Consider the following 16111-nt stretch of genomic DNA (forward strand, 5'->3'; position numbering starts at 1 on the left):
CGCACTCGAAAATCGTCGATTTGGACTTGGTTCGGCTCTTCGGCGGCCTTCATTGAATAGTCACTTTTACTATTGGGCATCCGGTTCTGGTCTTTGTAACCAATTACTAAAGTTAGTTCCGTTTCCGATTTACCCTATACCTCATAATCATCGTGTCAATGCATGACCTTTAGCACCGGAAACCGGATGAATAAAGGCATCTAGCATTTCCATTAAGGGCCGTGTATATTAGATAATTTGCTTTATCGACAGTAAAAAGAAACATGTAATCAAAAAAAAAAAAAGGGGGGTGTGTAGAATAAAACGGGAAGGATATTTAAATAGTACCAACTGCTTCCCAACCGATTAATTCATTTGAAAAAATTGGATATTCAAAAAGCTAGAACAAAAAAAAAAAAAAATTAGCCGATTAAGTAATACAGGTGGACCATTGGGGAATTCCACCGTACGAAGGCACAACTTTTGTTTAGCACTTCTGATTTCAACATCACTTTAATTTGCTTTGGGAGGGAAATTTGGGAAGCTAAAAGGCACATGATTGAAGCCAAAAATAAAGACTGAAAATAATTACAGTCTCGAATGCATTCACTTCGTACGAACCCCATAAAGAAATACATTTGAAAAAGAAACATGAAAAAAAAAATGAATAGAGCTGAAAAATGAAATTGCGTTCAAATCCGAACTCGTTCCGTTGTTGCCTCTGCATTAGTCGAATCAATCGAAACTGGGCATTATAGTAAACCAAGACAGCGAAAGACGAATATGTGGAAAGGCAAGAAAGAAAAAAATAATAATAATAAAGACTGAACCGAAGAATAATTTAAGAACAATCACAGCTCCCGGACACCGGTTCCGTAGTTGGCACCGCCCGCTTTATGGACGGCCTCGCGGAAGAACTCGTAGTTTAGCTCATCGGCCGTCTCGATTTGCAACTCAACAGCGAAATTCTGCACGGACAAAAAATAAAGAAAAAACTCAAAATATGAGATCATCTTGCTGATTGGATCTAAAAAATTAATACGTAAGCCCCCAACTCATTCAATCAAAACCCAGCCATCGCTTCAGTCAGAAATGCTTTAGGTACAACGTTTTTTTCTTTTTCTTAATGCATTTCTAATCAAACTCATCGACATCTTCCATCTCTGTCTCCCTTTTGCTTTTGTGCGTCCAGTCTGTTTCAACTGACTATCGATAAACGTGAAAGGAAAACGGAATGGACAGGGCGAGTTGTTGTGGTAGGTCTTTTTTGATCGATTAATATATACCATAATGATTTCTTTGACGAGGGCTTTGTCGCTGCTGAGTCGGGCTCGCTTCATCGTGCTGACGTTGGGACCCAGCCAAGTAACAAAGAGGAACTTGGTCCTCTTGCTCATTTCATCTCCGCTCTGCAATGGCAGCAATAACAAACAACGCGATGAAGGGACATAAAAGATCAGCATTTGGTTTTTAAATAACACGTTATGTCTTCATTGGGTAAATACAAAAAAATTAAAAATGTGTAAAATGTTTACTTGAATGCGGACAAATCCAAACGCGCGTTCATCATCGACAAATTGAGTTCGAAAGTCGGCAAAATCGCTTCCTACGGCCTTGCTGCAGATCTGGTTGCCCTCGAATTGGAACACCGCCCTAGCAAAGATTTCAAAAGAAAAATCGAGTTTATGTGATATGCCTGTATGAATACTAATTTGCATGAATTGATATGCTTCGGTCCTTTGAGCTCTATGTTTAATCGCTTCGGATTGTTGATGTTGTTCCATTTGTCCGTTGTGTTTCCTGTGGCTTTACATCATCCGACCCCAAATGAAATGACGCAACGGCCGATTCAAAAACAAAGAGAGAAAAAAAGAAACTATCGCACTGTATCAAAAGCGTCGATGTGGAAAGCGGAAAAGGAAGTAAAGCCAACGCTCAATGATAAGAGAAAACAAAAATCAAATCCCAATTTTTTGTGTTTTTGCCTTTGCCTTTCGTTTTTGGCTTCCCTTCTCACATCCCTTTTTTTTTTTTTTTTTTTTTTCTTTTTGCATCCATGTCCAACTTCGGTATCCCATTTCGGTCGAACAGGAAGGGATGTGCGATTTTTTTTATTGCCTTTATTTTACCACAAGCCACTACGCACAAAGTATGTAGTTAACCGACTCCGAAGCCGGACAACCAGTGAACGATAAAACCGGAAATGTTTTTTTCACGAACGCTCACGATAAAAAAAAATCAATTACCACTTCTATTTCACGTCATATAGTTGCTAAAGATTTCAAATCTCAAAGAAGAACAATGGGGAAATTAGATATGTCCACCTGCTGTGAAAGCTGTCCCAACAAAAAGCAAATTAAATTAAGCGATGATAGATTAAAAAGCAACTAGTTCATCAAGTCCAACTGTATCTTGATGAACCGAGTTAAATTGGAAGAGTTCAAGTCTATATCATTGCAAGATCATTTACCTTTAGGGGAAAAATAAATGATACAAGATTCAAACTGCAATTTCATCACAAAGCAAAGGGTTCTATACTATATAAAGCAATGAATCTTGTGATTATGACGAGAAGATTGCATGGAAATTATCGTCGTTTCAAGATCGCGTTCGTGAAAACAATGTTTCATTCCAGTCCCATTAGCCATGCATCCGTGTCTGTGTAAGAGTTATGAACTCAACAGTAACGGTGATCCGAGATCAACGTACCCAACTATTAGGGATCGTGAGCATTTTCGGCGTTCAGTTCTCAACGACGTCCATCACGAGAGCCAAATATTTTCATCCCGAAATGACTACAACGCCGCGAGAAAGGCCATCAGAATTAATGTGCGCAGTAAAAAAAGCAACAGGTGGTAGAGTACGTTCACAGCAAAGCCACTGAACGCTGGCCGCAAACAAGAAACTGCGAGAAAACAATGGCGAATTTTCGAAGAAAATGTATATCAGACAAAAGGTTCATGTGAACAGATTCTTCCAGCCTGAAGGGCTAAAACTCGTTGCCTTGACCGCAGTAAGCGAGAGTTGCTTGAGATGTCGTTTAAAATCACGCAAGTGTGAATCACTAGCTGCCTGTTGCCAGGGCCAGTCTCTATAAGTGCGTGCATTAAACTGCATCACGCGTAATCTAACCAGCCTCGACCTCATTTCTCCGCTCGCAAAAGTATTACTTTACTGGGATTTCGATCCATTGGGGTTAAGATCCCGATGTTACGACCGAAGGTAAAAAAAAATGTAAAGTGTACATGAACCTCGAAATGAATAGAAAACAGAGCGTGGGACGTGTGCAAAGTCTTAAGGAAAAACATTGAGAAAATGTAATGTAAACAAGAGTATACCAATTCGTCTCGGTGAAGTCTGAGCGGACGTCGTTGTAAGATTCTCGAACACTCTGACGATCAATGTGCGTCTCCAGCGTCTAAAATAATTAAAAAAAGAAAAAAGTTCAATCCATCGGTCGTGAGGGCTAAAAGCTTAAACCCAAAAAAAACAAACAAAATGCAATCATCTGAGCGAGGCAAAACAGGAGACAGGGTGTGAAAACTTTCTGTTTTTTTCTGTCCATTACCCTGAAAACCTTAACTATACTTTCCGGTGGTACTCCGGGCGCGATGCAAAGTCGTGCGCATCTGTTAACACTGTTAGACCCTTTTTGTTTTCCCTCCTTTCGGCAGTGTATCTATTGCGAACCAACTCATATGGGAAACGGGATTAATCCGTCCCGCGTTATCACACGTTCCGGTTGTCGGCAAAGAAAAGAGAACTTAAATCAAATCAGGATACAGCGGCCGTGTGCTCTGGGCCACCCGTAATAGGTTACGTGACACACACGAGTTGTGTTTGTTATAAAACTAGAATTAAAAATGAGATGACAGATGGCCTTTAAAAAAAAAAAAGAAATCAAGAAAAACAAAAAGGTGGAAATGGTGGACAGACGACAAGCGTAACATTTGAGCAAAGCAAAACGAGTTCCAGACACGAAGGGTTATTGGAACAAAAGGTATTAGAAACACAGACGTGTTATTGCGCTTCACGTCCATCGGGAGATCGTGTATAGAACTTTGGCGCTGAAAGTCGCCCACAATCCAAACAGAAAAAGGCTACATCAGATGTGGGAAAATCTAATCAAATAACATGTTATAGATTCAGGTCAAAAACAAAAATGTGTGGATATGATGTAGGTCATATGTAACGTATAAATATTAACAACTATGTCTATGAAATAAGAGGTGAAACGGGGGGAAAAAAAGAAATGTTTTGAATTGAGGAATTTGAAATCACGAGAAATAGAAACGCTCGATTCACTTGGAGTGACACGATTGACCAAGCTGGAATTCGTACATCCCTAAAAAGAAGTTTGGAACTATCGGGGTTGAGTGCTCGTCATTCCATGATGGACACTGTCCGGAACCGACGCAAAGAGCATGAAATCAATTCGGACGGAAAACAGTAACGGAATGAAGCAAGAGAATAGTTAAAAAAAAACGGGGGGATTTCTAAACATATGGTGACACTGAATAAAAGAGAAGCTCATAACTGTAACATTCGGTGAAGTTAGTTGCAAATCCATTTCATGCCTGCTGTTTTTCATGCGGCCTCGGTGCTCCCATTGAGTTGCATCATTTGCAATAACGGTCAAACAAAGATTCGTTGAATAATTTTCAATGTGACTTTAATTATTCAAGAATCCCCCCCTTTTTTTTAAAAACAATGAAAATAATTAAACTGAAAATTGCAAAATAGTTTACTGGAAAAGATTCCCAGCATTACAATTCCGTGCCAACCTGTCATGAATTTATGAAAAGGACGTAAAGTCTGGGAAAAAAAATCAGAAAACACCAGCGGGCTATGTAATAGCGGTTCGGTCATTACCTTGCCCCCTTCGCAAAAAAAAAAAAATGCCATTTTAAAAGCATACTATTCTTTTATGTTACTTCTCCCTCCCTCCGCTAGCCTACCTTGAAAACATGGCCCTCTCCCTCCTTCTTACCTTTTCGTCTTATGATTTCCAAGTTTTTTTCTTCAAAAAAGGGACGCGTGACGGTCAAAGCCTCAATAAAAAAAAAATGGCACAAGTACACGAACCAATGATTCGAAAACTATTCTACCTTGTTGCGAAGACTAACTCGGCTGTTATTTTCTCTGGTGAACATGGCGGACATGAAGTTGGTCGAAATTATTGAATTGGAGGCAACAATTTTCGGAACACAAGCACCGACGTATAAAGAGAAAGACACTCGAGACACACTGGGACAACGTTTTAATTCTTTCACCCAAAAGATAATAAAAGTGGCCAACTAGAGAAATCGAGGAGTCAAGATGTTGCAGCTCACACGAAAATGTTAAGTCGATTCGTGAACGTAATGGCCCAGACGGAACGGCAATGTGAGACTTAGAGGGAGATTGGAAAAGCCAGGGCTTCACTAGATGCAGTCGATTGTGCCAGACACCGGAATTGAGTGCAAAGTGATAAGAGCAAAAAGCCAAACGCGTCAGCTTCGATGGGATCTCGAGAATGGCTCACTCGTCGAGAGTAAATCCAACTGCTAAAACATTTTTCTTTTGTCTGACGCTGAGTGACGCTGCCACCGGGACCTGTCGCTTTCTTTCCCCCCCCCCCTCTTTTTTTTATTTTTTTATCGACAAATTCAAGTTCTCTCTACCACATCCTTTGGCTATGTTCCCTCGCCTACTGGGCTACACGCAACAATCGGAAGGGCAGCCATTGCGGGAAAAACCACGGCGGTCGCGCCATGTTTCTGTTGCATCTATTCAACCCCACCCTAGTCGCCACTATTATAAATGTTACCTTGCCTCTTTTTTCAACCCGCCCTTCATTGTTTGCCTTTTCATCTAATCTGAACGCATTGGTTCCTTTCGTCATTTGTTTTTTTCTTTTTTTTTTTGAAGGGGGGGGGGGGAGATCAGTTGCTGTGCTGCCTCCCTTTCCGTTTCGGTTGTCAACATCAGGAAATCCGACTTCTCGTTTTCAATGAGTTGTTCATCATCTCATTAATGCTCCACCCGCTCTACCTAATGCGGTTTTTTTGTTCTTTTATTTGAATGTGTAATAATAATTTTTACTGGCGGAGTTAATATACGTTAGTTTTAAAAGTAAAGAGGAGGGTACAGTCATATCCGAGTTCTAGTAACAGGATGTATCAAATATCAACCTGCTGAAATGCGTTTGATTAAAACAAATGAGCCGATGACATCATGTAACCACCGATTTTTTTGTTTTTGCTTAACAATATGACATGATAATTATGTCTTGAAACATTAAACCCAGTCGTAATAACTCGAAACTTTTGTCTGATTGTCACATAATCCTGTCGAAATTGCTTGGAATATTTGTGTCTCCCATCGCCGCAATGAGGGCAGAATAGCAAGACACAAATTTGAATAATAAATGAAATTCTTACCAGGTAGGAAGGCAGGACATTGTTAGCGACTGAAGTCATTCTTGAATTGATAAAACTCGGGGAGGTTCGGATGATAGAGCAAAGTGAACAATTGCTGCGTGCAGTGCAGGCCAAAAATCAATGGCAGATCAGATGTTCTTTTAGTGTGTGTGAGTGAGCTTCTTGAAGTCCTTATCGAGCGAGATGAAAAGAGTTTGAATTTTATTTTTTGAAATCGGAGCTCGCCAAGGTGTTTCTAGTGTAACTGCCGTGCAAGAGCGTTCGAAACTAACTGACGCTTTGCTTATTTTTCTGTTGCCGGTTTCGACTCCGTCAGTCCAGTTCCCAATCTTCATGTTCGTGGGATACGCCAAGTGCAGACCAGAAATCTGTTGTTTTTTTTGGTTTTTTTTGTTTTTCGTTCACTCGCCAGTGTCCGTTCTGCTTGAGGGGAAGAACAGAATGTATATCATTCTCCCCTCTTTTGGTCCGTTTCCTTCTTTCGTTCGGTTAGCTTCTTTTGCCCTTCTTCTTCTTCTTCTTTTTCCAGACTAATTCATTTTCTTTTCTCCTATCCGTTCTGCTTTATTTCGCTTCAACAGAAGCCTCTCACAGAGAGAAAGAAAAGGACATTGGACGGACGATGGAGAGCAAAAATCCCGGGCCATCTGTTGCTTCCAGGCATGCAACGCGCTCTATTCTCAACATGTACTCCCCCAATGTTCCCGTTGGTTTCCGTGTGCTCAGAATGAAACAAATACACCAAAAAGAGGATAAATCCATTTCTCGGTTGTCTTACTCTCGTGTACATTCGTTATACATTCACGTTGTTTCTATATTTCATCCGATTTTTCATCGTCAGTTCTAATGATCTTTCCTGAGTATGGCTGTTGAAACGAGCTGCCGGGTTTTGCGCTCGGCCATCACGATCATTTTTTTAAGGAAGAAGCAGACGCTTCGAACAGTGTTCGTGATGTGATGAATTAAAAAAAAAAAAAACGATTTGATTAACCACTAACGAGGTAAAAATACCATTGCTCATGGCCACTCGATTGCCTCATCAACAGAAAGAAAAAAAAGAAGGACATTATAAGCCTATAGCCATGAGTCGTGACTACCAATGATGGTGTGCCTGAACATTCTAAATCCCGATGTTTAGAGTGTTCAGTCACCAACACGGCAATAATTAAATTTAATACGATTCGATGCGTTCCTTCTTTATGATACATCATTGGACGGAAATCTTTTGCGGATGGGGGAACGATTTCCGATCTTCCGAAACCATCTGCGCAGGACAATTAGAGCCACGGACATCATTTGCACGGTGGCAATTGCTTCTATAACCCGCAGTTCTACAATGTTCTTCTTTTTACGCAAGAGAAAGAGAAAAAAAAAGAATTTAAGATTTAGGTTGTTCTTGTCTTGAAGGTGTGTTTCTTCCATGGTAATCACGAAGCAAAAAAAAAAAATGATAGGATTCAAAAGTACAAGGGAAAAAAAAAACAATCTCCATAAAGCCATTGAAGATTAGAGTGGATGATCGTAAATTTCGTATGTTTCACATAGCGGTTTATTCGCATAACTTCACTCGATTCTTCGGTTGGTAATTCGCCAACGGCTCAGCCATGATGTTCCATCATGTACTAGATCGCATAGCGGCTAAAAAAAAAGTCTGGTTTTCCATCTGGTCTACATCTGGCTGTTAAAATTCGTCTCTCTGGCTGTCAAATGGTAGCCTTTAGACATTTAACGGTGCGTTGACTCGATCTTTAGCCATCCAAAACGATACGAGCAAAAGCCAAGTCTCCTAATACCCAGCACACAGCAATCAATAAAAATGACCCAGCAGAGACCATTGCTCGACATTTATTTCACCACGTCCGTATCGAAGACAACGGCGACACATTGGAGACACACACAACAGAAAAAATGAAATAAAAGCAGACGGTAGCAAAAAAAAAAGAAGAGACGACTATATTTATGGAACATTTATCTCTAAAAAAAACCCCCCCGTTTCTTTCTTCTCACGAACAATTTTTTAATTCTATCGATTACCTCACTTGCATCGTTTTTTTTTTTTGTCTTTCCTCTCCCAACTGAATAAGAAAAAAACAAACAAAACAAAAACAAAAAACAGTAGACACATTATTTTGTGTCTATTGCGTATATTATACGTGCACGTAATGCTCCGTTGCGGGGTGGTACTTTGACATCATCCAGTGGGGGGGAGGAGATCGTTGGCTCTTCTGCAATTTCTCGGTTGATGCCTTCCAGCTCTTTCCGGTTGACAGCAATATATCTTTCTTTCTCCCTTATTTCATTCTTGTTTTTTGTGGAGCTATTTCCTCTTGGCCATGAGGGAGGGAGAAGGTCGCCTTTTCTGTTTATCTAATAGTACTAAACGTGACTGGATATAGGCTTGTGTGCTCTAAGCAAACACGGGTACTTCATCAATTTTAATACAATATCTTTGCAACGTGCACTGGTTGACGTTTGCACGGGATTCAATTCTGCGCAGAGACAAAGGAATAATCAAATGGGTATCTAAATATGTGAGCGACAAGGACGTAAGGATAATAAAACATTCGAATTCGGTCAGTTTATTTTGTTGTTGTTGTCTGTCAGGTAAGAAGGAGGATTTATTCGACGGCCTCAAAAGTTTTGGCATTGCTAGGACTTTGCATAATCCACCAAGATGCTGAACAGTGTTTACGTTTTTACATCGTAAGCTTAACTATATTCTGTTAAGTCTTCATCTATGATATACATGTTTGATTTTGAAAATGGAGGGGAAGCATCTACTTCATCCAACCAAAAAAAAGAACAAAATTAAAAAAAACGAGCTAGAAAAATATCAATGATGAATTAAGCTCTTTTTTTTACGAGTTTTTACGATTAATTAAAATCTAAAAAAAAAAAAAAGGCGCTCTTGTGGAGGTGATGGTGGTTCATCCTACATCTCCCGGGGCACGTCATATAGTTCTTCATTGGTAGTATGATGAATGTTACGACATTGGTCTCGTCTATCGAGTTCGTCGACAGTACACGAAAGAGGATATAAAATTGAACGAACCAGCATGGATTCCTCGAAGCGCTTCTTTACACCGTTCCCTTTGCTGCTACTGCGTATAAGCCAACTGATGAAGGCATCATCGCTTGTTTCCGTCATTGACGTTCATACAAAATGTATGTGACCATAAGGCGATTAAAACAACTGACGAGACAAGTATGTGCTATGTAAGATTCATTATGAATATACAAGTCATATAATGGACCGGTATATATACGACTAAAGGCTCCGTACATCAGCTCCCGATATGAATGCATAAACCTCCGACGTCATAAACGAATATTTTATTCGGCTGCGTCTTTTATGAGCGAACAGGCTTAAAGAGGGAAACCATATTTCATCATGTCGCAGCGATTGCCGTGCATTACATTGCTTACGTCAACATGCCTACAAGAACTACAGGGAAAATTCGTTTATCGATGGAACTGTGTGTGAGCCAAGATCGAGGTTGTTTTTCACATTCAAAGCGAGGATCTCAATATCAGAGCTACTGGCGCGTCCCTAACGCCACACGTCCGGAGCCAAATAGTCTTGGAGCGGTTGCCATCGATTGCCACCGACCAACTCTATTGGGAAATCGGTGAGCAATAAGAAAAAGACATTGCCTGCTGATCCTGCTTCGTTTTTCTCTGTGCTTCTATTGTTACTCTCCATCAGTCTCTATCTCACACTCTAGCGGCCGTTTGGGACTCACATTTCTTTTTCTATTTCGAATCAGCCGTATAGATTGCTTATGGTATAGACGCGTGTTCGTATTGTGTGGGTATATCTCTGACGCCATGGATTATTCGATCTTGCGTTTTTCATCTCGGTCAGTCCGCATTTATGGATTTCTAAAAAGGAGGGACTGCATACAACCAGACACGTCTCATATATATTCTTGTAATCCGCTTCGGTTTTGTGTGTGTGTGTGTGTGTGGTTATTATCACCAATCTTGAGCTAGAAAAAAGTGCGCAGTTGTGAGTCATGACCTCGCCTTCGTGTATCTTCACTGGTAATCACGACGCCGTGAAAACCCAGATGCGGTGAAGAATGTTTTGAATGGCGTCGCTCGCTCACCATGACAACATTTCACGATATTGCGCATTGCCATTGTCACCATCCAATCTCATTATGTCAGCTCTGTCGGGCGTATGCCAACGTGAATCAACGGACTCATTTCAAGACATCAACAAAGTGAACTGGAAACTGTTTTTTTAAAAGTCGAAACAAATGATTTTGACTTTTAATTGGCGTGCTCTGCTTTATTTCTTTTGAGCTCTCGCTCGAGTCGTCCGCCATTGAATTTTCAATGATTCAAACCACACAATTCATTCCACTGCCGCATAGTTGATGATGATTGACATTCATCAAATATTTCCGGCCAACATCAAGAAGAAACTTTAAATGCCCGTGGTTTCATTCAACTTGCAAGAATATGAATTTAAAAAAAAGATACAGCGAAGGGAAGAATGGCTAAAAAAAAAAGAAGCAGGGCTGTGCGGGTATAACAAAAAAAACAGCAACCAATCGATAACGCAAGTTCGGTGCGTAAACAAATCCCTGGTTTCTAGGGAACAAAAATGTTTTCTTCTTAGCCCGTTTCTAGAGCTACGTTTTTACCGTTGTCTATTTAAATGCTGCTCATAATACTGCTTGGCTATGCCTATGCATTGTTATAATAAGGATATCATTATCAGCGTGGAATTGAAAGCAGAGTCGTTTCTCTCTATTCTCTTTTGAGTGTCCCCTCCTGGCAACTAAACTCGGTATGAATAAAACGTATACCACATAAAAGAGGATCTCATTCTTTTCTGGAAGGCAAGCTCTATATATTTAAATCAAAAAATAAATGATTTACAACCTGAGCCGTAACGTCGAACAATTGTCGCTGACTTTCGTCTCGCGTGTCTGATGCTCGTTACAGCCTATATGAAAAGATGGTCTATTTTCTAGACTACAAAATACAAAAAACACGAATCAGAAAGGTCATTTTCATCGAAAATATTTGAAACTTGGCCGTTCCGCAAATGCCAGTAACTTATAAATTTTAAGTTTCTGACATTACCTTGAAACGGGGGATTAGAGAAATCCGTGCCTTATCAATTCCGGCATGTCGTTCGATAAGGAAAAAACAAAAATGGCGGAGCACAAGTTACACAGGAAACAAACAATTCTTACGTCACTATATATAGTTTTTCAAACAGTAGCACAACGAATTGAGATTAAGGATATAGTTTATATCCGTTTGACGTGGGCCTTTTCCTCTTGCGTATAGTAGCCTAAGTATTATACCTTTATTCCGGCGTACGTGTTGTAATTCTAAACTCGCTACATTCATCCTAGATCCGAACACTCTGTAACGAGAGACAGGTGTCGAACTCTTTTTAATCTTCAAAAGAATAACAGAAAAATCCAACAGAGTTAACTATATATCCGATTTCTCGTATTTACTATAGAGCACTAACTCTGCTTTTCTGCGCCGTCTTTATGAACTAGACAACCGTATAACATTTCACTCTTCGACCCTCTTTTTTTTTTCTCCTCCTTCTCCCCGCATTACGTACAAGGTCTTATGTTGAAATCCGCTGTCAAATAGCTATTCGGGAGCCTTGGATAGGTGGCCCCAAGAGAATCCGACCGCCACTGTGGGACCCGCAAAAACCTTAAAGCTCATAGAACTGCGTGCGACCGCAAGATGCTTAACTATTATGACTACCCATAACATGCAATATAGGCTATAGGATATATACCGATGCAAGTGAACATGTACATGTACGACAGGCACATTCGCCGAAGGGTCCAGCGGTGTCGAGTAAATCGGATCAAAGAAATGCTCACAACCTACACGATTTCAATAGGAATTATCACCAGGTGGGATCGGTGTTGTTGGCTTTAGCAGCATTGATTTGTGTAAACGAAATTGAATTCTTATTTATTTATTTATTTTTTTAAATATCCGTCCGATACATAGGAGAAAAGCCCAGGCTTTTCATACATTTAAAAGAAAACATTTCAAGAAATTTACGTGACCACACGCACCCGCTTTACACGACATGTAACAGCTATTGTTATACAACCAGTGTTTTCCAAGTTTTTTGTTTTCTTTCTATAGACCCAGCAACCGTCTGTTTGGTTTTCATTTTATCGCCTTCATGCGACTTTGCTGGACGAAATGCTATTCGCTACAGTTACGTCTGTTGCCGGACGGATTTTCGGTGGTAAATGTTATTGTAAATCACGCGCCAGCAAAACTGATTTTTTTCAGCCATTTTTCTTTTTCCCTTCTTCTTCTACTCGTTAACAGCTTATATATAACTGTTTTTGGACAAAGGCGAATGACCGCAGAGCATCAAAATCCAAACAATTTGATCACCATTTTATTAATTTTTTGAAGAAAATAATAAATAAATGATGTGACTGCTGTTGGGCTGCTGTGATAGATAATCAGAAATAGTCTCGAAAGGGTTTGACAATAGACAGGCAACAGGCGGCCATTGTGAGCGTGAGAGCTTGAACAAGGACACGTAATCAGACCCCCGTGTGCAATTTTGTATATATTCAGCAGAGTCGTGCAACTTCGAACTAAACAAAAGCCGATAAGATCAATTGAACTTGATTGGTCGATTGCTCTTGGGGTCACTGAATGGCGATCTAGTTATTACGAATGACTGTGCACTGAGAGTATATGAGAACTCTATACAGAACGTGGATTATAGAAACTGTTTCTATATACGCTCTCTGGAATAATGATGAAGAGGAAAGTTTATTATTAGATTGATTTTGTCTTCTCTATAGCAATTTCCCTTCCACATAATATGTACAAAAATCGTAGATTAGAGCACACTTGGACGAGTTACGACTATGTTTAGCTCGAGGCTGGCACTTGCCAAAAACAAACAACTTGCTATCTTTTAGGTCGACATTGCCAATAAATTGCGAGTGCAAGTAGCTTGTTCTATAAGACTCATTCACGTCCCTCTTTTTGCTATGTACAAAATCTCTTTCCTTCCCTTAATTTTGTTCGCATTGCTGTGCATAAGTTCCTTATGACAAATTAGCACCCAAATGCCCGACCAATGGCCATCAACACTGCGTCTACAGCACAAATGGCTGCAAAACGTTTAACTTTTGTTTGGAGGACTTTGTTGGAACTACATATAGTTTTCTTATATTATATTCTTGCTGGAAACGATTCGCCTTTCTCTTTCATGATTTTATCGTTTCAGACAGGCACGAACGAGACAGCCATATCGCCGTAGCTTTGCAATTGAGCTTGCCATTCGCCGGCAGATGACACATTATACACACCCTAGTGAGAGAGGCTAGTGGTTAGAAAGAAATACACGGCGGTGGGAGTGTGTAGCGTCGAGCTAAGATGGAGTCAATCGAACCAGATGAAGAGAGAGGGGGGAAAAAAAAAATCAATGCCGCCGGAAGTGTTTCGATGGCCGTCGACCCCTTTCGTAACGCCAAAAGTACCGTCCCCGCCTTACCCCATAAGATTCTCTGAAAGTTAATCGAGTCGCAAAAAAATGGAAAAATTCCCAGACGAACGAGAGGGAAAAAAAAAACAAAAAAAAAACGGTTCTCCCGCAAATGCGTCACGCGGACGTTTTCAACCTTGCCTTTAGCGCGCCTTCATCTATTTAAGGTCGTCTATCCCCCCTGCCGGTGAAATTGTTTTTCTCGTTGGATTTTTCTTTTTGTGTGGGGAGGTGATTCTATCGTTAACTGCGCATAGACCCATTAACGCAACAGAGAAAGAAAACAAAAATCAATAAAGAACATTAAAGCCCATTCTTTGATGCGATTAGATCGTCTTAATTGCTGCAGTTGATGAGCAGAAACAAGAATTTCTTTACATTCCCCCCTCCCAAGTCAAAGATTTTGGGCCGTATAAAAGCAGCCGAACCGCAAAAAATTTGAATCACGTTCCACTCGAAAAGTTTGGCCAACTTTGAGAGTCACAGTTACAATTTGAGAATTATTTAAAGAGTCATTCACTCGTCTGATTCTTTTGGAAGGTTGCAGCAATTGCAGACACAAAACGCATAAACTTTCGCATAAGATCGGGACCGTGAGTACCGCAACGGCAATAGATTGGTGTCGATAACAGATCACACACGTATCGATGTCAATCTCCGACGTGTCTTTGCTCTTCTTTCCTCCTTCTATTTCGATTCCATCTGTTATTGTCGTACAACATTCTGCCAAGTCGGATGATTTTTCTCTTCGGCTTGTCCTTATTCTTTTGCCACATTCTCCTTTGAAGAGAGTCTCATCCGGATACATATAAAACGCTCTGATGTTACACATATCCTCTTTTTTACAAGGCTCCTATATCCGGGGCATAATTCCTGTGACGATCGCGCTGACATAGACGATATCACAGTGGGCAATCAGTCTCTATAGCTCAAGAGTGTCGTTCTTGCTAAATCCTTTTTTTTTTTTTTTTTCCTCTTCCGTTTTCGGTGTGCACGTTTGCCTTCCCATCAGGTTTTTTGTATGAGGAAATGGGAAAGTTCCCTCGGTCCTCAATTGCAGAGCCCATTCATTGGTTTTTTTGGGGGGGGGCGGCAAAAGAGGTCTTGGTTAAAACACATTGGCCCAAGTTTTACATTGAGGTTCGCTATGCATATAACCACAACAATGAAAAATCAGCGAAACACATGAAAACTTTACAAGAGACACTAACGCAGCTGCTGTCGTGTTTGCAGTTCCATAACACAAAAGAAATGTCGGAAAAGTTTGAAAAGAAATAGACCAAGTATTTAATGTTGTGTTGCATGCGGTGCACGTACTGGCGAGTCTTATACCTTTAACCGTAGGGCGTGTCTCTTTGCTCAATTATCGATTTTAGAGAGGATCCCCCTTCTGCAGGTCGTCACAAACTCGACGCATGTTACACTCCAGAAGGCAAATGGCAGGAGCCAGCAGCTGACTAATACATGGCCAACAATTTATTTGATCTTTATCGAAAGAAATCAGCCTTGATCGAAATGACGACGTTGATCGATTCGTTGCCACGCTGGCTACAGAAATTAGTTGCTGATAAATATAGGAGGAACCCAACGCCCTCTAAAAAGACCAGAACCGAACAAAGCTTATATACGGTTTGCATTCAGATGAATACAGTGAGCGAAGAGGGAATGAAAAAAATGAGTTTCTCAGTCCTTTAAAGCTTTTGTTTTTAACGCAATGCCGATCCGCCATGAAAGTCCAAAACAAAATGAAGGCAACGCGACCGGCTTCCGCACGCCAGCGTGAACGTGTTATACGTTTTCTGCAGCTTTGCATGCAGAAAAGTTTGCGAAATTAGAAGTTTTTTGCTGTTGTGAATGTTTGGGCAAACAGCTGACATATTGCATGGCCAATTAAAAGACCTTTCATCTCGGCCTGTTTTCCATATCTACGCCCACGTACTGCGGCAGTGGAACATTTCAACTGGGATGATCCCATGTCACAGCGAGATGTCAAAATAGACGAATAACCTTTGCGGCTATAGCGAATCATTCAACATATAATTAAGTGGCATCTTGATGATTCCAAATCAACAAAGGCTCGTTTGTACTTGGTATATAGGATCTGATTCTTGGACCCCATATTCTTCCTTATTCTCTTGATTTGAAGTCGACTAATAAGACATTGCAACAATGAAATTGTATGGCAAAGCTGCAA

The 16111-nt window shown here is 40.4% G+C and overlaps 1 protein-coding gene across 2 annotated transcripts; it reads right to left on the reverse strand.

The window, feature by feature from the left end:
• Positions 1-206: 206 nt before the first annotated feature.
• Positions 207-6656, reverse strand: LOC116936503 (coactosin-like protein). 2 transcript variants are annotated; one of them, XM_032943644.2, is made up of 5 exons: positions 6402-6656; positions 3318-3397; positions 1515-1632; positions 1266-1388; positions 207-947 (listed from the first exon to the last, which is right to left on the reverse strand). In XM_032943644.2, the coding sequence occupies exons 1-5, from the start codon at positions 6438-6440 to the stop codon at positions 831-833; spliced, it is 477 nt and encodes a 158-aa protein (XP_032799535.1). In that variant the 5' UTR covers positions 6441-6656; the 3' UTR covers positions 207-830. The 2 variants fall into 2 exon arrangements, with proteins under 2 accessions (XP_032799535.1, XP_045025096.1); XM_045169161.1 differs by lacking the exon at positions 6402-6656 and adding an exon at positions 5088-5544.
• Positions 6657-16111: the final 9455 nt, after the last annotated feature.

The sequence above is a fragment of the Daphnia magna genome, linkage group LG1 (genome assembly GCF_020631705.1).
Source record: "Daphnia magna isolate NIES linkage group LG1, ASM2063170v1.1, whole genome shotgun sequence".
In the NCBI taxonomy this organism is placed as follows: Eukaryota; Metazoa; Arthropoda; class Branchiopoda; order Diplostraca; family Daphniidae; genus Daphnia; species Daphnia magna.